Source organism: Salarias fasciatus, chromosome 12, assembly GCF_902148845.1.
Source record: "Salarias fasciatus chromosome 12, fSalaFa1.1, whole genome shotgun sequence".
Lineage (NCBI taxonomy): Eukaryota > Metazoa > Chordata > Actinopteri > Blenniiformes > Blenniidae > Salarias > Salarias fasciatus.
Genome location: NC_043756.1, coordinates 7,689,828 through 7,709,626, shown reverse-complemented (window position 1 = coordinate 7,709,626; position 19,799 = coordinate 7,689,828). Strand labels below are relative to the sequence as shown.

Genomic DNA, 19,799 nt, shown 5'->3' with positions numbered 1-19,799 from the left:
AGTGTGCTCTTCTTGTCGTCGTCATACACTCATGTTTACAGCTTATTCTGCTGCTTTGGGGACCGTGAGGGAAGTCCACTAGTAAGCTGTGATCGACGCGCCATCACAACTGCCCTGGGACAGTGAATCTCAACTCTGAATATGAAGTTTTTCGTGTGATGTTTTTTTTTTTTTTTGTTTGATTGTTTTTCCCCTTGTTAGACTGTGAATCAGGGGGTGGGATGGGACTGTGAGGGGGGGTATGTGCAGGCAAGAACGAGTGGCAACACAACACTGTAAGTAAGATACTGTAGCAATAAGAACTGGAGGCATTTACTACTGTCATGTTTGCATTGTAAGATTATTTTTTATTTTATTACTATTTACTATTATTATTGTTCTTATTATGACTACTATTCTTCTATTACTATTAGCCTATTGTTGTTCTGTTCTATTTGCATGACGTTTCATTGCAATGAAACATTTGGGGCTTATTTGTGTTTTCTCTTCTCATGATAATGTGGGTTTCATAGGAGCGGGTTTATTTTGGCAGGGTGGGCAGTGGGTTTTAGGGCAAAGTCCACATCAATTCAGTCAGTTCAAGGCGATTTTTTTTTCCACAAGCTGAATTTTTAAATAAAATGCTCTAATTTATACAAAACCAATTTTAAAATTTGTTGTCAGATTTGAAATCATTTTTTATTTTTTTTTTTTCATTTTCTCAACCTCTGAATGTGTGAGTTGGTACAATCAAAGTCAGCAAACGGCCCTTTTCTGAACTGGCCTTATTGACCCGGATCAGAGACCCTTAACCTGCAGCGGGGAGGGAAGGATGTGGGGAGGGTAATCTATTCTGAATGTTATGGAGTCTACCCTGTTCAGTGTGAGGGGCTGAACGCATCATGCGCCTTTTACCACTCCATCAACACAGAATGCCATCACGGACCGCACAATAATCACTGTCGTCTCAGTCTTCGTGGCGACTCGGAAGGATTGCGCAGACATTTTTAATACACTTTGGTTTGAAATGCGTTTCCTACACTTAGTCAAATATACTCCAAGCCTCCTTCTCCGGTTCCTAAGAAAACCTGTGTGAGCTTAAGTGTGAATGTGTGTGAGACATAGAAGAGAGTGAGACCATGTTTGCTCTACCAATGCTTTGTAAACTTTCTTGATGCAAAACACGTGTGCAATTGGAGTAGTGTTGAAAATTGTTAATTTATTCTTTAGAATGTCGTTGCGTCCCAGCAAGAGCAAATAAAACAAAATGTAGCAATCTGTAGCGCGAAACCTGAAAGGTGCTTGAGCTGCAGAACCTCTTTTACACAGGACTAACAAAACGGAACAGCAAAAGAAAACAAAAAAAAAATACAAAAAAATACAAAAAAAATAATAAAGTACAGGACATTTTGTTTGTTTTCAAAGTGCCATAGCTGGTGAGAAGATGAAGGATTGGCAGAGTGGGGCGTAGATGCTTTACTGTGTGAGTTTACATGAGAAACCAATCAAAAGGGGAACTCCAAGGAAAATGTGTATTTGATTACACTGACAAACCGTTTTTACATTTTATGCTTCTTTTTTTTTTTTCTTTTGGTGAGGACTCTGCCAGACTCTGAACTCTAACTCTGCGTACAAATCCATGAACTCTACTCTTCAATTTTGTGTGTGCGCGCGTGTGTATGGGTGTGTGCGTGTGTGTATGTGTGCATTTGCAATAACCAGAGTCACAAACACCCTCCGCTGATGGATCAGACTGGGTTGAAGTTCAGAGCTATGCAGGGGCCTTAGTGAGTCCTCCTTTGAGATGTATATACAATGTGAAGGTCTGACGTGATTTTTGTTAAATTCTATATTTTATCGCTTTTGTAGACATTTTGTTGTGGGAAGAAAAAAAAAAATAAAAGAAATTTTATGGGTGCATTTCTGGCTTGTTTTTCTGAATCATGCACACATTTTGTTCAATGTTTCAAGAAATGTTTCATTCTTATTAAAACAACACATCAACTATTAGCTATTAAATTATATCAGTCGTGTTAGTGCAATTATATCCATTAAAAAATCAAAAGTTTTTAAAGCCAGCTCTAATTCAAGAATTTATATTTAAAAAAAAAAAATCACAATGCAAAAAACCTTAATTACAATGTGGTGCATTGAGGGCCTGTGCTTGAAAGCCTTTAATTGCACATTTATAATTATTGGAGCTTAACTTAGAGCCTTGACATTAACCTTTTATATATTATCTCAATCTTTTGACTGCAAAGGGTCAGCGGCTGTCCTGAGTCAGCACCAACACAACATCTGTGTAAGTAAAAAAAAATGCACCTGTCCTCTTGTCCCTTGGTCCTCAGTCAGAGGTTGCATCGCCGTCTTCTTCGTCTTTCCTTGACACCGGCTCTTCCTCGCCGCTGCTCTCACAGCTGTCCGGACGCGTCCTTAAATCTGAAAAAACAAAAAAACATCAGTTAGCGACATGTCGCTCCAATAACGCAGTCATTACCACAAGAAAGAGAATACTGACAGGGCTGGGAGGAAGTCCATGCATCCAGCATGAATAATTTGGTTTGATTTGTTGGAGGAATCTTGGAGAGGACACAAGAAGAGGAAGAGGAAACACAACGCACCTTTGAAATATCAAAACAACTGTGTCTGAATGTTTGTGTTTGTTTGCTGGGCTTGTTTGTTTTTGAGCACAGTTTCTTTCCGCGCAGTTATCCTCTAGATGCCGGTATCATGTCTACCCAGAGACATTAATTAATAGCTAATCAAAGCTAATGTCTCAGCAGCACATCGCCAGCACAAAGACATGATTAATACGTAATCAAAGGCCATGCAGCACAACGCACAAAGCAGGGCCCACCCCCACGCCTCAAACACTACTGTTGTTATAGAAATAAACGAACACTCGTGGCTTAATTAGCTGGCTGTTGGTGTGTGCTGTCTTCATTTGAAGTTGCTGGGGATTTCTGTCAGAGCCAAGGTGGCCTCCTGAGTGACGACACAGAGGTGACACACAAATACATGCATATGCAGACGTGCACAAGAGGGGAAAAAAAAAAAAAAAAAAAAAGAAACTATAGAAGTGCTGTCTGACACTTTCTTTAACTCTGTGTTCCTGACGGCGTTTATTCTTGACCTTTTAGTCCCAGTTTGTGACAGCACAAGCCACAGGAGTGCTTCTGAAGGAAACCGTTGATCGCAGCGTCTCCGAGGTTATCGGGACCGAAAAGCATCTCGCTCCTGCCGCCGCTGCAACAGAGCCAGATGCAACGGGGAGAAATTCAAAACACGTCTGAGTGTTTTCTGAAATCAGGTGTTAAAATATGTCTGGCAGAAATGATTACTGTACCTTTGGTCATCTGCCATGATAACAGTTGGATCAGTCAGCTCCTCTCCCACTCCTGACAATAACACAACAAACAGAGAAGAACGCTAAAGACAGCGTCGCGCGCAGCGCCTCACATCTGGAGGAATGCACACACATGCCAGAAACACACGAGAAGAAGTGGGAACATGTGCCTTGTATGTCGAGCACCAGCAGCTCTCGGCGCGAGTACTCGAAGGTCCAGTGGGAGAAGGCGAGCAGCATTTCTTCCAGCGAGCAGCAGGGGGTGATCTCCTCCCCTGTGTTGTTGTTGTATTTCCTGAATTCTCCAGACATGTTCCTCTCAATAGTCAGCCACTGGCCAGTCGAATGCCAGAGAACCAGCGACACATCCAGAAATCTACAAAACAGACAGAAAACAAGGCTGTAATTTAAATATACAATCATACACGGAGGAACGTACAGATAATGAAAAACATCCACACCTTGGCGAGTGGTACATGTCATCGGGTTTGACCTGGTTAAACATCTGCATCATTTTCTGAGCCGCCCTTTGTTGCTGGATTTCCTTTAAAGAGGTGAGAGGAAGGTTTATTTAGCAGAGCCTCTAAAACAGCGCTCATATAAATAGGGTGTTATTAAGATGTCATGCAAACAGTCAAAACAAATGTGGTTACATTCCTCTGCAATAAAATGCAATTTTAAAGTAAAAATAAAATTGCCAGTGTCATATATTTAATGATACAAATGCTGCGTTGGTGAATACATTTCTCTAAGGAACATTTTACAATCTTGATCAGACATTCTATATGCTGTTATGTAATATTGTTATATAATAAAATATTTTATTTATTTTGCAGAAAAACACCCTAAATATGACTGCCAGTGGTGATGCTTATATAATTCTGAGACGTGTGAAGCAGATGTGTGAAGTGTGTTTATCATGTGTATTGTAATCTTTATACAGAAACGCCTGAATATTTTCACTAACCAGTTCAAACTGAGCAGAATGTTAGAGAAATCGGAGGATAGAAACTAGAGTAAGCTGACGGATATGTTTAACTGTTCTGGGCGGACTCACCCTTAAACAGAGCTGCAACGCCGTGCCGTCATGGAAATACTTCTGCCATGCACGGACCACCTCCTGCCTGAACGCCTTGACGATGTATATGAGGCCCGGTTTGAGCACCTCCTGCTCCGCCCAGGTGCACAGCATCCTGCAGCCCCGCCGGAGACCCCCGTCCAGGGAGCCCTCCTCACTGGAGACGGGCTGCAGCATTGCAGAAAGGCCTCGTGACGACCAGGAAGTGACGGAGCCGGATTGAGGGTCGGCATCGGAGGGAACTTCCTCCAGGAGGTAGACGCTTACCACCTCACCTCCTGTTCAGAGAGAGGAAGAATAGAGAAAAACTAACGGAAACACCAGAGAAAACGCCGGCTAAAACTGGATATTTACCCAGAAGTGAAACAGGGGTGAAGGGGATGGTGTGAGCCAGTCTCATCAGGTTGTTTCTCTCCATGGCTGTTGCAACAGAAGAAACATGTTCAAGCACATGAGCCAGTTTACAAGTAATTGCCAAAAAAAAAAAAAAAAAATCACAGGAAAGTAAAGGATTCATATTTAAGCCTTTTCAAAAATCATCCAACTCATAATTTTTGCAAAATATGTCAGTACCTGAGTAGTGTGGATACAAATTGTCAGTGGACTGGAAGGATGAGCTTTTGGCTGCAGATAGCAAAATGAAAGTAAATCTCAGGATAATCAACATGCTCTCTGCATTAATATATTTTATGGAATTCTGTCAAAGTTATAAGCTAGGAAATACCTTCGGGTGCCATGGAACTCTGCAAACTGCCACAGCCACATAAAGAGAAATGCATCATGTAATTTTACTGTGAAGCTCTATGCAATTCCTGTTTTCAGAGGAGAGAGACTGACTTACGAAGACCTGCGGCTCACGGATATGGCCCAGCTGTTCCATGCTGAGTGAGTAGGAGTCCACATATCCTTCTGTCAAAGCATTGAAAACACACATGCATAACTTAATATACACTCAGCTCATTGTTAACTGTGATTATTGAAGAATAATAAACACTGTTTCCGATTTAAAGATTGGCTGCTGAACAATTCAGGTGAATGGAGTACGGTCCGTTCAGCATCATGCTGAAATCCAAGGCCCAGGCTGAGATCAGCGGCTCGGCAGTGAAAGCCAGCGACCTTTCACTGGGGAAGAACCCCAAAGCACACTGTGAGGATACGTTTGCTGCAGACACATGCCTTGGGAAGCAGCATGTTTTTGCCAACATAGGATGATGTTAGATGATGTTAAATAGAAGAAGATGAAGAAGATGTTAAATAAACTGCACTTTTTCATCATGTACTGGTAAATTTTATTATAAAACAAAGAAAAATATGTCGTGTTGTCATCATTTATTTGTTGTTTTGCTAAAGTTTTACTGATTCGGCCCTCTTAAGATCAAACTGAGGTGTTTACCAAAACATACCTTAGAGGAAAAAACCTGTTTCTGCAACAGATCCATGGGTTCAAAATCTGAAACGAAATTTACAATCATCAAAAGTCCGCCCCCAAATCAGGTGTTTGCATATTATGCATCGTATTATTACCACTGCATTTATATGCTGGGGAAGTTACATAACAAACATGGTATATTTTCATGACATTTCATTAACATCTACATATTTGCCTTAAGCTACTGGGCAGATACATTCAAATGGGTGATGTCTAGTTACTGCAGCTGATGCAGAATGTATTCAATCTGAAGAGGGCAGTCGGGCCTTACTGAGCTGACTGAGGCTGGTTGAAGCCGACCAACACGTGGGCTCGCCTCTTAACCTTTGAGCATGTCTCCAGGAGGCATCAGACAGATGGGACTGCATGGTCGCCTATCATCCATAGGAAGAAAAGAGATGCGGCTGAAGAATCACTGAATGCATATAAAAGGCCATTATTCAGTATTGTGATGTACAGTCAGTTGTGAATGATAAATCCTGTTTCACATTACCGGATCTGGAGCACTTTCCTGTATCTTCACGGTCTTCCTGCTCGGGCTTTTGCCTCGACTGTCCACGACGTGCATGAAGTCTGAGGACTTGTACCACTCTGTTGAACGACACACACGTGCATGCATGCAAGCATACACACATACACAGTTAACTATGTTATTTTGTCCTTGCTGCGCAAGTGTATGACTTTCAGTTTGAATCCTAATCTCAATATGCAATGCAAAATTAAACACAACCACTAGATGAGAAACATGTACATGTAGCATTGTTATGCACAATAACTAAAAGTGTTTATAAAAAGTATATATATCTTGTTTGTCTTATAATTTAACTGGAGGTAAATTCGTTTGTTTGAGTCTTCTTTAAAAACTTCCCCTCCTTTAATATTGAACTGGTGTGGAATTTTAATGCATTTGATTTTCTTTCTTTTGAAATTGTGAAGTATTGCGAGCTGCATTTTACGCATGAAAGCATGTTCTGGTAAACAAATCTAATTCTTATTATTGCTGTTGTTGTTAAATAAACTTACAGTTAATTTTATCCAGATTATTCAAACATTTTATTGGATTGAATTTGTTTTAACATTTGTGCTTTTTATTATATTTCATCTTTACTTGCTTTGACATTGCATTTGTTATTTTGCCAGTTTATGTATTATATATATATTTTGTATACGATTTTGTATTCATGTGTTCTATTTCAGTTATTACAACTAACAATAAAAGAAACAAAACAAACCTTTTTAAATATCTGATCTACTGAAACACTATAACAACATACAGTATGTTGAAAAATTGCAGAATTGGCATGATTTATAAACTAAATTTAGTAAGAAAAATAGTAATAAGTCCAAAACGTGGAAGTTTTACTTTGTGAATGCTATTACGGGAAACTTAAAAATACTCTTATTGTCATTGCTTCTGTTGTCTTATTAACACTTTGTCAAACATCTGCTAACAGTTTTAAAGTTTCACTATAGTGATGGATGGATGGATGGATGGATGGATGGATGGATGGATGGATGGATGGATGGATTGATGGATGGATTGATGGATGGATTGATGGATGGATTGATGGATGGATCCATACCTTGGCTCCTGCTGCACTGTTGAGCTGCACCATCTTTAAAGCTCCTCCCGCCAGACAAACTCTCTTTGTTTAGCGGTTTGTTGAGAGAAGGAAACGATCCCCTCATCACACTGAGGGCTGCTCCAGAAAACGTGACGTTCTCCACACTGGAAGACAGAGACCTGCAGGGCCCGTAAGGGCGGTCTCTGGACACACAGGCCCACCTCGGGGACTTCGTGGGTCTTCTGCTGTGGACGGAATATCTGGGTCGGGAAGCTGGTTGGCTATCACCCAGAGAAAAGGCGGGATTTATCAAACCCTTGGGGATGTCTCGAGGATCAGACAGCAGGAGAGCTTTACTGGAGGCTCTGCTTAAAACATTCGACTGTGGTTTCTGTTGCTCTGTCAGCTCTTCCGTATCTTCACCTTCTTCCTCCACCCCTTCCTCTCCCTCATCCATAGAGGTTTCCTCCTGACTAGGATATAAATAAGGCTCACATGTCCATAGTTTAGGATGAGGTGACTCCAGTCCTCTGGGAGAGAGGGGCGACCCGCAGTGGGACGGTTCACAGGATCCACAGGGAGTTTGATCCTGAACAGTGGCGTGAAGTCCCGAACCGTAAAAATGAGCGAAGGAAGGATGGGATCTCGATCTGGAAAGCCCCATCCAGCTCTCGGCGTGATGGTGTTTAGCAGGAGACTGTGAATCCTAGAAAAGAACAACGTGTTAAAATAGCTTAAACGGTTTGAAATGGAAATCTGAAGTGGCTGTTTCACATTTATACATCTCCCTGCAACATCTGCAACATCATTATGAAACTACAAACCTTAAAAGAAGCAATAAGTACCTCCTTTATTCTGTCCTCTCCCTCATCGGTGTGTCCATGTCTGCCTCCCCGGGTTCCCGCATGAAACTCTTGTGACGGGCGTCTGCTCGCCGCAGTGCAGCCCTTCAGCAGGGAAGGCGGAGTGCTTTTACAAGACTTGGCCACGAGGCGCCGGACGTTAGGAACATCCCAGTCCGCTCCGTGCCACTGTGGGAGACTCCAACTGTGAGGGACGGCGTGCCGGGACGGTGCGAGGACTTTACACTGAGCCAGGCGAGTCCCGTCTTGATGCAGGCTGTCGGAAGCGGAGAGCAGAGTGAGGGTGTCCACGGCCAGAACGGAAAGGTCCTGAAGCTGACCCAGCTGACAGTCCAACTCCGATAGGCCGCCTTGAATGAAGTTGACTTTGTCTGAGACCTCGCCCACCATCTTGCACATCTCCTCTGCTCTGTTGGAAATGAAATGTTTACATAAATAAATAAAAGTCTTGATCAGTAGCAGCCCACCATGGTCACACATCTGCATGATTTCAATGCATAACAGCTTAAACACACCTCTCCAATGAAGGTAATACATTAGTTTTCTGCTTTATGAATTATTAAATGTTCATACTCTACAATAACCCAAACTAAACAGGAAGTCAGGCAGCGTTTGGCAATGCGCAGACACATTTTCAGTCCTGCTTCATACTGATTGAGAAGATCATGACCAACCTTTCAGCTGTGGCTCTGATCCTGCTGGTTTCAGTGCTGTGGAGACCTTCACTCTTCTCATAGAAGTAGGCCTCCACACATCTCTCTTCAAATTCATGCAGCTTTTTACGATCCTGAGGGCCCAGATAAAGCTCTGAAGGCATGGAACAAAAGAGAAGCAAATTTACAGTCTTTTTATATTGCTGTATATATTTGCCAAACATAAAAACTGTGGTACTCACTGAGTCCAGAACATCTCTCTTCTCTTTCAGAGACTCCACTGAGTTTTCGATAGATGGCCCTTAGTCCTAATGTGAAGTGGCTGCAGAGGATGAGAGGAGGCGGGAGCCACGGCCTCTCCAGGTAGGTCATGATGTACCGATAGCGGTTGTACTTCCACAGCTTGTTGGACGTTGATTCCATGTCGAAGTAGATGTTGCTGTTCATAAGAATATTAATTTATTTCATAATTAGTCTACATGAGCGGACACAAGAAATGGGGATTGTTTTTTGTTTTTAAAGCATGCTCACTTAAAAAAGGCAATGAGAATGTTGACCATGATGATATATTGGAAGAACATGTAAACGGCCTGCAGGATCGGCGAGAGGAAAGCTACTGAGGGGCACGTCTCCCCGTCCTTACATGCTGCTGACACAAACACAAAGAGACGTGACACACGTGCCAATTCACTTGTACCCATGCACTTGATCTCTAACACCTGGGGAAGGTTTTCCCTCGTTATGGCATGATTATGAGACAGAGCCACGGAGAAGAGACGTGATGGCGCCAAAAGGACAACAGGGATGCCATCTTTCCATCCCCTCACAAGACAGGAGACAAAGTCATCTCTGCTGCAGTGGCCCGGAATGTCGCCCACACAGGCCTCCCACGGGCCGGGTCCCAATAACAAACAACCAACCAGTCCTCCCCAGCAAACACCCAGCATGTTTATGGTTACTGCATTTCATGGATCACATGTTAAGAGAATAACTTAATGACTGATATCTAAAAGAACTTATTTTATCCTATATAATTGTTTCTATTTATTTTGTATGTGTGCGAGAGCATCAACATTCAGTGCTTAATACTTAGCCACTGTCTGAAAGCACAGGTATAACCACGTCTTCTTGATGTCAGTCTGTTCCTGTTCAGCTCCCCTCGTGATCCTTTGGTTAAATAAAGAGTTGCAATTCACCTGGATGCTGGTGCTTGTGTCCATCCACCTGCGTCATGGCACTTGAGCCTGCAGTCAATACCAGACACCGTAATGCAAAGGTAATTCATGTAAGCATCACTCACTCAGGTGACTATGGCAAATAAAGAACGAGTGGCATTTTAACCCTGCGGTAATTTGTCAACGAACACTCCCAGCAGAAAACTCAAGAGAAAAACCAAAGGTTGAACCCACTGGGGTTAAATAAACGCTGGTTAATAATTATGTTGGCTTTCCTATTGAGTCTCTCACGATTTAGCTCGTCTGCGTAGACTTCTCCATAGATCATCCAGTAGGGCTGGAACACGACGTCTCGGGCTAGACTCCAGGACGGCTCCTCATCTGGGGACAGGATGGCTTTCCTGGACACGCCGAAGCTCAGCAGCACGATCGCCATCATCACCACGATGAAGAACATGTTACTGGTCTGGGCGGAAACAGGGAGAGTAGGACGAGAATGGCGACCAAACACTTCTCAGCTTCCTACAACAAGCGTTTGCGTCTGGACCCACCATCTTGGTGATCATGGTGAGGTAAGGGCCAGCGTGCTGATTGACAGCCAGCAGGTCCATGACTCTGACGAACCAGAAGATGATGTCCAGACAGTACGCGATGCGCCCGGCTGTCCGGTAGGGCTCAGCGTGCCAGCGCATGGTCAGTCCGGCCATGAAGAGGAGGATGGCGGTGAAATCTGAGATGTTCCAGTACTCAGAGAACCAAACCTTCAGCTTCTGACTCAGCTTCCTCGGTTCAGACATCATAACCTAATTAGGAGACATGAAAATGTATATTGTGTCAAGAGTAAACAGCATTTCTTACTCATGATCTGATTTTCATCATCATATATATATTTTTTGTAACATAAAAATGAAGTCAAAGCTGAATAATGTAAAAAGTTAAATATCCAAGGGACGCAAAAAGGAGAAAGCATGTCTCTTGCCTCTCTGATTTTCTCCACTGCGGTGGATAAGATGTACGCTATGACCATCCACTCCTGAACACTGGGGTATGCCTGCATCTTCACCAGGACCACGTAGGAAAACACCATCAGAAAGGCCAAGTAGGAGATCTGCGATTGAGACAGGAGACTTAAAGATAAGAAATGTGCTTGCATTAAATGCCACAGTGCAATGCATGCTGGGAAGTGTGAATATTTTCTCATTTATTCACTAATATAACAAGACGCGTGCCGCCTACTGTGTGAAACCAGAACTTGGCGACAGGAGCTGTGTAGAAATCATAGAGCTTTGTGAGCCAGGACAGACACTGCAGAGTGATGGAGGACATGGTGTCCGCCACAGGGCCGAGATATCTGTCATGGAAGGAGAAGCCTCGCTCCGCATCCTCGCCGTCCTGCGGGAGCAGAGTACCCAATGAGAGCGGTGTGATACCGCAATAACAGGAACAGGCTGAAAATACTTTATCTTAATAAGTAAATGACTTTCACTTAACCGTGTGATCAGTTGTCTCAGCTGTGTCAGGCTTCACCGGGTCAAGTCCAAACAGAATAATCTCATGTGTTTGTGGGACGTGGCACATTTCAGCTTTGCTTTTAAACTCAAGCAATAAGATGGCGGGAGGCAGAAGGAGGCTCAGAATGATCTGAAACAGAGATGTGTGTTTAGACAAGTGTCTATGCAAAAAAACAGATTACAAAACATAAATGAGCAATAAAAGAAATAAAATGTAAAATTTTCAGCAAAGCTTGCTGTTTTGCTTGGCTCTGTCTTTAATCATGAAGCTCTTGCTTATTGGTCCATCTGTACCTTCACAAATGGGTTTGATAAATGAAGTCATGCTCTATTGAGGCTGTAATACATATATTGATATTTATATTATTATTATTATTTGCTGTGTTTCACATGGTTATTGGATTATATACATAAAAAAATGACATAAAACAAACACTTAAAAGGTGTTTGCACATTTTTTACAATTATTAGGTAAATAAAAAGGAGCCTGTTTTTGAAAAAATGATTTGATTTAATGAGAAATGTCACGAATAACGTAAACTTTGACAGTTAATTAGATACCACTTTAAACTTAAATCACATGAACACTGAGTTTTAAGTGCCTTCCGGGTTTACCTTCAGAAAGGAGTTTTTCCTCATGTTGAGTGGACCAGTCCAGAGATCGGTGAGGAGAGTCTGTGTGCAGGAGTGTGAAACAAACGGCCTGTGACATGAGGACACGGCCATCTGCAGACAGGTGAAATGACTCCATGCCTCCATCTCCGAAGTCAACAGCTTCATGGCCATTTGCTCATTCTGGCGAAATGCACAGTCTAACACGTCCACCGCCAGCTGACCGAACTCACTGACAAACAGAGAGGGAGACAGAGGCTGCAGTCAGACAATACATTACATCGAAAAATCCAAATTTTTACAATTTTAGTTTTGTTTGTAATGACTCACAGCGAATAGGCCTTGAATCGCTCGGTGACGTCGTCGTCCATGCTGCTCTGCCGTGCCTTGAAGGCCATGGAGCGGTAAAGCTTGCAGGCCACGGTGGCACGCGCCAAAGCCTCCTCGCCGTGTTGCCACAGGAAAAGGGCCATCTGCTGCCGCTGCTGAAGCACGGCCCACACAAACAGGTCGTTGAAGTTGAACGAAGCCAGAAGCGAAGCATCGCAGAGGCCTGGGCTGGACGTGGACGCCTCTCCGCTCGCCGCTGGTGATCCATCACGCTCCTGGGAGGAAAAGTGTGAGGAGACTTGCAGTTTAACAGTCTTTGCTCCAAAGTATAGACATCAAATACCAAGTCAAAGAAAGTTTTCTGAAAAGCGTGACCGACTTTGTGTTTGTAGGGCTGAGCCGTCCTGAAGAACTGCTGGCCCTGCGGACTCCCGCTCCTCCTCGAGTTTATCACCAGACCTCTGCGGGGTTTGGAAAAGGAGGCAGCGCTGTCTTGTTTTCCCTTCCACAAACAACGACAAGAGTGTTTGATTTGTTTTTTTAATATATGTAATTGAGAAGAAATACGGCAAGATCATTTTTTGAGAACATTCAAGAGAAGTTAAAACCAAAAAAAAATATCACAGCTTACTTTGTCCTGCATGTGGCTGTACACAGCTCTGAAGGGCTTTCGTGTGTAGGTGCTGCGGTACGCTCCTCCGATCAGGTCTTCTATCACAAGGCCCATATCGATGAGCGACAGACGGTAACCTAAAGGAAGAGAGGTCTACACAACACGTAAAAATGCTATATGTAAATCAAACTACTTGAATATAATATTTATCTACATCTGGAATTCATAAAATGCACTGCAACTTAATATACTCTGTAAACTACACCACGGCCAGAGTGACGTCTGTGACAGGAAATCCCTCTCATGACTCACCTGCTTCGCATCTTCAACGAGGTGACGGAGGAAGTGATGTGTCTGTCCGTGAGGCTGAGGAAAGAAATACATGTTATTATCTAGGGATTAAAAATACATAAAAGGAAGTCTATAAATCATAAAATCAGAGCAAACAAAAATCAAGTGGTTACTTTTCAGCACAGATGCATAATGCAGAAACAGCAGCAGCCCAGTGATTGTTTCTTAGAGGGACTTTTTTCGAAAGAGTTATGAATAAATAAACAGGCTTTAAGGGACAGAAGATGAAGGGAGTGTTGAGAAGTATGAATGCGTGACAAAGAGCTCTGTGATTTCACAAGCATCTAAAAACAACAACTGGGAAAATACCCTGAATGCGATTGACCACGAAAACAGTGCAAAACACTTACAGGGCATTATTGTGATTTCAATCAAAGCTGCAGTTTTCAAATTTGTGTTTCAAAAATGACAGACAAAAGAATTTAAATTCTCTGGTTTGCGTAGCGAAGTGAGAGCCAGGGGATGACAAATCAGGAAACAGCACAGCGAAACAAACACAAAAACAAGAGGAAGAAGAGATTATATGGGAAAAAATATTAAAAGATTAGTTTGAAGAAAAACAATAATTGATTTCAAACAGTGAAATCACATTAGAGGCAGGATTTTTAACTGTAGAGCTCGGTAGGTAAAAACATCATATTAACCATGTTGTAGAGCTCCTCAAGGCGATCCACAGTGAGGAAGCGGTTCATTGTCATTCCATTATCAATCAGCACTTTGACGAAACTCACACGGTCCATCACCAGAGCATCCAGCATGGCCTGCTCCAAAGAGCCCACCTGTGCACAGCAAACGAAATAATCACAACAAGCTAAGAATGTAAGAATGTCCCATTTTTGTCATTTGGATTAACAACACGAAGTGAGATTTCATTGTGCTGATCAGTCACCTGCCAGTGCTGTCCAGACACCAAAACGTCGTTCTGAGCAATGTCAGCCCTGTCCCAAGCCAGGGCCATACTCAGCTGCTCTGCAGGACTGGCCTTGGTGCCTGTTTTACAATTAGACCAAAACAAAGTTAACTTCTTGTAGTCAGAGAGCAATGTAATTTTTCTGAATCAACAAGAAAGGCTCGGAAACACATGCAACAAACAAGATTGCAATTTGACAGCATTGTCGAAGAAAAATATGTTGCATCTCTGTCTCTCCAGTCAAAACCAAAAGCAGAAAACATGTACCTTTGAGAGCAGTAGTCAAAATGGCTGCATCTGGTGCCAAGTGATCCTCCGACTCCGAGTCAAAGATGGTAATCTGTTGTCCAAAAACAAACTGAATGATTAATCATCCTACAGAGCTAATGTCCTGCCTACTTCAGACACATCCCTGCTTCAAAACACCTGAATGATTATCAGCAACATGAAAAACACACAGGACAGAATCCCTCCCAAAACTTCATCCCGGTGCTGCTCCACTCACAGACTGTCTGTGATCCATGCACTGCAGCAGCAGAGTGTAGAGATGACTGGCTTCTGTCCTCTCCACTGCAAACACACGCTCAATCCTCACCAGGAAGTCTTCTTCAATATCAGCATCCAACTGACTGAGGAAAGCAATTAAAGACACTCGATACAAATCTCAAATCAGTCATAAACAAACCTGAAAGAAAAGTCACTGAGATGATTGTTTTGTTTTTATCATTTCATCTACATGGACATTTTCTTGAAGTGTCTTCTGGTGATGCCTCGGTTCAACACACCTGTCCATAGCAGTCTGCTTGTGTAAGAAAGCCAGCAGGTCAGCAGCTCTGCCCGAGCCTTCGAACACAAACACCGGCACCGGGGGAACACTGCTGACATAATCCAGCACGGTGGAGACAATGGCGGGACCTCCTTCCACCACCACACACACCACAGGCACCCCCTGCTTCAGCCCTGCAAACAACGAATGAAAGGATGGTGTAACATCGGTCAGATCAAACCCGCGTTTTCCTCTAATGTGGACGCTCTGTAACTCACGAGGATGTATTTTCTGGAGCTGGATCTGTTTCTCCAGTTTTTTCTTGAGGCCGTGCTGGCAGCCAGACTTTCCAAGCGTTCCATCGTCCACCAGCAGGAAGTGGGAGTGAAAACCATTGAGACAAGACCTTTTGCTCAAAGGGTTCCCCAGCGGCTGGTAGGGCCTGAATACCTGAAAGAAAGAGCGTGGACTTAACCAACTGTTGATAAAATCAAGTGAAATTATGATAGATATGAACAAACACAGGAGGAATGGCGCTGATAAAGGTATTGAGGGGGAATTAGGACTGACATCTCTGCCTATGAGGTCCGTGTTGTTTTCAATCACTCCCCACGGTGTGATGCCAACTGTGTTTCTCTTTCTCAGGTCGTGGCCTCCAAAATTCTTCATGGCCTCGCCTACGTACTTGGACACACCTGGAGAGTATGTGAAAATCAGCAGAATGCAGAGCATCATCATAAATTTAAACTATCTAATAGAATCTCATCCAGACATCTGCTGAAGAATCCATGCTCTAAGAATAATGAAACATTTCAAATACTTACCAGTATTGATGCCATCGGTGAGTATCCATGCCCCTGTGCTGAGGGCAGCTGCCATCAGCCCTTTGCTGAAGGCCTGATTGACCTTCGGGGGCAGAGTGAAGTTTTCTGAGCCTCCCTGGACGGTCAGCAGTAGCTTGGGTCTTTCCATCTGCCATTCCCTCAGCATCAGCTGCAGCAGCAGGTCAGGCTTAGAGTCCACTGCGACGCGGACATACTGGAGAAAAAAACACAGAGCTGTCAGGAATTTGGAAATTGGAAGACGCCGCTGGCGAAAACACGAAAATCCACACACTCGAAGGAGAACATGCAAACTGCTTAGAAAGGCTCTCAAATCCCGTCTCTACCTGCTCTGATGCGTTGGTGCTTAACACCACACCAACGCGCCATCACTCATTACATCCTCTGTGCTAACTTAAACTCCGTTTGTTCCATTTTCAACAGATATAGTCAGCGATGTGACAGACCTTGGCTCGACACACACGTGTGGCGGTGTCTTTGAAGTCCACAATCCCATAGGCGTTGGTGGGACTGGCTCTGGTGTGGAGCTCAACGGACCACTCCTGCCCCCCGTCCTGTCCAGGACCGAGGAAAAGGGACACCGGAGGAGGAGAATCCTGCCAGGAGTGCTCCCCCATCAAACGACCACAGCAACATCTGCCACAACAAAATGGGTAAAAATACTGAATGCTGAGAATAAGAAGAGGTAAACGGTCACTTCTTCTTTGCGGGGATGTTTTTTTTGGGGGGGGTTGTTTTTGTGGGTCAAGCAGTCCAACGTTTTAGGAGAGTTCCTTGCCGTTTCAATCAGCTTTTGTCAGAGAGACATATTTCTCAATCATACAGTGAAATACAATTTTGCAAAACAAAATACTCACCATTTGCAGCTTTAAGCCTGTGAGAGATCTGAAATTTGGTATTTCCTTTAGATCAGTTGGAAGTGATATGAATGGCTGCTACATTTACTCAATTTCCTGTCTTTTGCTTGTTCTCCTCAGCTTTCATCAGCCAGGCCCTTCATTTATCAAACCCTTTCACTGATGACTGCTATCTTTAAACGGAAGTGTGAAAAAAGCATAAAGAAGAAAAAAATAAATAAAGTTACATAAAAGAATTGACAATGAGAGAGCAGGATTTTCTTAGGTTAAGGGTGTGTGGATGCAGGTTGTTATGGTTGTTTAAAAAAGGTATAAAGACCTCAAATAAATAAGAAATGAAAGGTACCTGATCAAGTTTTGGCACACTTGACATACTGGAATACATCTGTAAGAAACAGGAAACAACATTTCATCAAATGAGCCACATGATTTCATTCAAGGAAGGAAAGACTGAATGCCAAAAAGCACCGTTTCCAGTCAGTGACAACATTAACAAGTCAGGACATGCCTAGAAAACAATGCATCAATGTAACAATGACATTCCAAAGAATCATGAGATCTTGTACAATAAACACCTATTGCAATGTAATTCCTGCAGTCGGATTTCAGTTTACCTGTGCAGGTCCCGAGACAAAGGGATAAACTTCACGCACTCTCTTTTGGAGAACTTTTCCTCAATCCAAGACCTCCGTGGCTGGGAAAAGTACAAACATTTTTAGTTACAGTACCGGTATTTAAATCCTGGCTCAACTAAGAAGCATATTCCCAATAGCAGACTGTTCCTGTTGAAAAATGACACTTTTCCTGAAAAAAAGAGGATTGAGAGACCTTCTCAGTGAAGCTCATAGTTGTCCCGGCAGCAGTTTACATGACGAACTAATGTGTAGATCGCTCCTTGTCATACCGGCACTGCACTCTTCAAAACACTGAAACACTGACAGGATGTGAGCAATAACAGTCAACCCCTCATTCCACGTAAGAGAAATAGTTTCTTCAAGTTCCTTCAAGTTATTTTCAGTTTTTTTTTCTTTCTTTTTTTTCAGTCTGTGGTCTGTTTACCAGCCACATTTAACAATGGCCTCAGTTAAGCAGAGCACTGTTAATAGGAAACATGTACACATCCCCTTCCTGAGATTAGACCACATGGCTGAGGAGCTGCTCGGCTGTATAAACACCAAACAGCATGCTGTAAGGCAGCTCAGTGTTTATGCAGTGAACAGACATGGAGCACGGTTCCAACATATATTCCCCACATATAAACCAAATTAAAAACTAGTTAAAGAATCCTGGGAGCCGTGTGGTAAATGTCAAGTATTTAAAAAGTTGAGCAGAGGCTGATTTGCGACTTTTGCATGAGAAATCTTGCTGTTCCTGGAAGTTCCAACATGACATCAGTAAGTGAGAAATTATGAGTCAAACAAATTTCCACGATCATGACATAACATGTGTTCAATACACATTCCTCCATGTGAGGTAGGACTGTTATTCTGTTGCACTTCTGGGCTGATGTTGCATCCAAAATATCAGTTTTAATATAATGACTGTCTCTGAAACAATTCACATTATGATATGCACGATTCCTTCAAACTGAATATCACCTAACTCGTCTGACAGCTGCAAACAGATGACAGTAATTCAGATAGTACACAATACACAACTAATAAACCACTGTAGTCACATAACATAACGTAACAAAGTCAATTAAAGTGAGTGTACTAGTTGCATGACATCCAACTAATCTAGCTGACCTGCTTGGCTTAATGTTTTATTTACTGATAAGCTCACGTGTATCGATTAATTGCAGCTGAGTAAATACAGTCAACAATCACAAGTAGTCCCGGGTTCTTCAGTGAACGCATGCATTAGTTACAAGTAAAAAAAAAATTACCATTACGAGTTAATAAGCGTGTCCAGAGCAGAGATCTTCAGTCAGTCACTTCATCTTAAGCCTCCTTCAGGGACTGAGTGGCCTTTTATCAGCTCCTGGTCCAAAGGGCGCGAGACGCTTCATGACCTCCTCCTCGTTCCAGCACAGCCAGCCGGGACCGGAGGAGCAGCAGTGAACAACATCCACCGGGAGGAGGCCTCGAGACGCCACAGGAAAAAACAACACTTTGTGGTGACTAACGTTCCTAGCATGCTTGTTCACCAGCCAAAAGACTCCGTGAGTTCTCACCTCGCCCTGTTTCGTCGACTTGTGTACCGCTTGATCCAGTTCAGGACGAGTCCCCGCTCACCTTACTGTGAACGGCACCACGGTGAAGGCAAAACGAGCGCCCCACAAAGCAGACGGGACCACTTAAAGTTTTAGTTATTCTGATTTTAATTCCTCATTATGCCCAATTACTTTACACGACACTGTATCTTGATTGAAAAACAGAACTTTCACAGCAAATAGAATGTGCATGCTTACTTTTGGATTATTTTTGCTTTTGACTAATTCAGTTATATTTGCTTTATTTTCCGTTTTATCTTTTGTTAGTTAAAACTGTATCAGTCATTTATCTGATCAACTGCTGTAGCACATTTGAGTCCAAGACATTTTATACTGTTTCTTTATATTTAGTTATGTCAGTGTTCTTTGTTTTTAAAGTTCTTTTAAAATAGACAAAAGTCCTTGTGATTGTCAGGAATGCAAATAGAAAATAACAATAAATATTATTCATGAATAATTTTCTGAACGCTTCATAGAACCATTGCAGGACTGCAGAGCCACAAGTAGCCCCACAGCTACAGGATGGAGACATCTGCCACATACTATTCTATACTATATTTAATTCAGTAGTTTATTGTATAGACTAAGACCGAAGAACTGCAGATGTCATATTTGTTAAAGTTACAAAAAAGCTAAATCTAAATATGAAGAGGTCACGTGGCTCATTAAATGAGGAAAACATTTGGGGTTTCAAAATACTTTTA

General features: G+C 42.7%; 1 protein-coding gene across 7 annotated transcripts in view; it reads right to left on the bottom strand.

The window, feature by feature from the left end:
* The window catches only part of trpm6 (transient receptor potential cation channel, subfamily M, member 6), a 59,930-nt gene extending 40,965 nt beyond the window's left edge, over positions 1-18,965 (bottom strand). For 2 of the 7 annotated variants that reach the window (XM_030104427.1, XM_030104428.1), the window contains exons 1-41: positions 17,709-17,795; positions 17,495-17,574; positions 17,227-17,265; positions 16,470-16,659; positions 16,006-16,219; positions 15,752-15,876; positions 15,460-15,631; positions 15,201-15,375; positions 14,921-15,044; positions 14,683-14,755; positions 14,395-14,495; positions 14,150-14,284; positions 13,467-13,520; positions 13,173-13,307; positions 12,921-13,043; positions 12,542-12,816; positions 12,215-12,443; positions 11,580-11,729; positions 11,325-11,480; positions 11,068-11,196; positions 10,640-10,891; positions 10,380-10,554; positions 10,110-10,157; positions 9,445-9,562; positions 9,156-9,352; positions 8,935-9,067; positions 8,243-8,669; positions 7,416-8,103; positions 6,326-6,423; positions 6,104-6,206; positions 5,807-5,853; positions 5,245-5,312; positions 5,128-5,153; positions 4,977-5,027; positions 4,758-4,823; positions 4,383-4,681; positions 3,787-3,869; positions 3,496-3,701; positions 3,326-3,377; positions 3,113-3,225; positions 2,302-2,418 (exon numbers count right to left, since the gene is read on the bottom strand). In XM_030104427.1, coding sequence (XP_029960287.1) covers positions 2,324-2,418; positions 3,113-3,225; positions 3,326-3,377; positions 3,496-3,701; positions 3,787-3,869; positions 4,383-4,681; positions 4,758-4,823; positions 4,977-5,027; positions 5,128-5,153; positions 5,245-5,312; positions 5,807-5,853; positions 6,104-6,206; positions 6,326-6,423; positions 7,416-8,103; positions 8,243-8,669; positions 8,935-9,067; positions 9,156-9,352; positions 9,445-9,562; positions 10,110-10,157; positions 10,380-10,554; positions 10,640-10,891; positions 11,068-11,196; positions 11,325-11,480; positions 11,580-11,729; positions 12,215-12,443; positions 12,542-12,816; positions 12,921-13,043; positions 13,173-13,307; positions 13,467-13,520; positions 14,150-14,284; positions 14,395-14,495; positions 14,683-14,755; positions 14,921-15,044; positions 15,201-15,375; positions 15,460-15,631; positions 15,752-15,876; positions 16,006-16,219; positions 16,470-16,659; positions 17,227-17,265; positions 17,495-17,574; positions 17,709-17,726 — 6,042 coding nt within the window. In that variant the 5' untranslated portion in view covers positions 17,727-17,795 and the 3' untranslated portion in view covers positions 2,302-2,323. Of the gene's footprint in view, positions 1-1,178; positions 2,419-3,112; positions 3,226-3,325; positions 3,378-3,495; positions 3,702-3,786; positions 3,870-4,382; positions 4,682-4,757; positions 4,824-4,976; positions 5,028-5,127; positions 5,154-5,244; positions 5,313-5,806; positions 5,854-6,103; positions 6,207-6,325; positions 6,424-7,415; positions 8,104-8,242; positions 8,670-8,934; positions 9,068-9,155; positions 9,353-9,444; positions 9,563-10,109; positions 10,158-10,379; positions 10,555-10,639; positions 10,892-11,067; positions 11,197-11,324; positions 11,481-11,579; positions 11,730-12,214; positions 12,444-12,541; positions 12,817-12,920; positions 13,044-13,172; positions 13,308-13,466; positions 13,521-14,149; positions 14,285-14,394; positions 14,496-14,682; positions 14,756-14,920; positions 15,045-15,200; positions 15,376-15,459; positions 15,632-15,751; positions 15,877-16,005; positions 16,220-16,469; positions 16,660-16,880; positions 17,054-17,226; positions 17,266-17,494; positions 17,576-17,708; positions 17,805-18,768 lie in introns of those variants that run through there. The other 5 variants (XM_030104430.1, XM_030104425.1, XM_030104429.1 and 2 more) reach the window with 5 other exon arrangements.
* Positions 18,966-19,799: the final 834 nt, after the last annotated feature.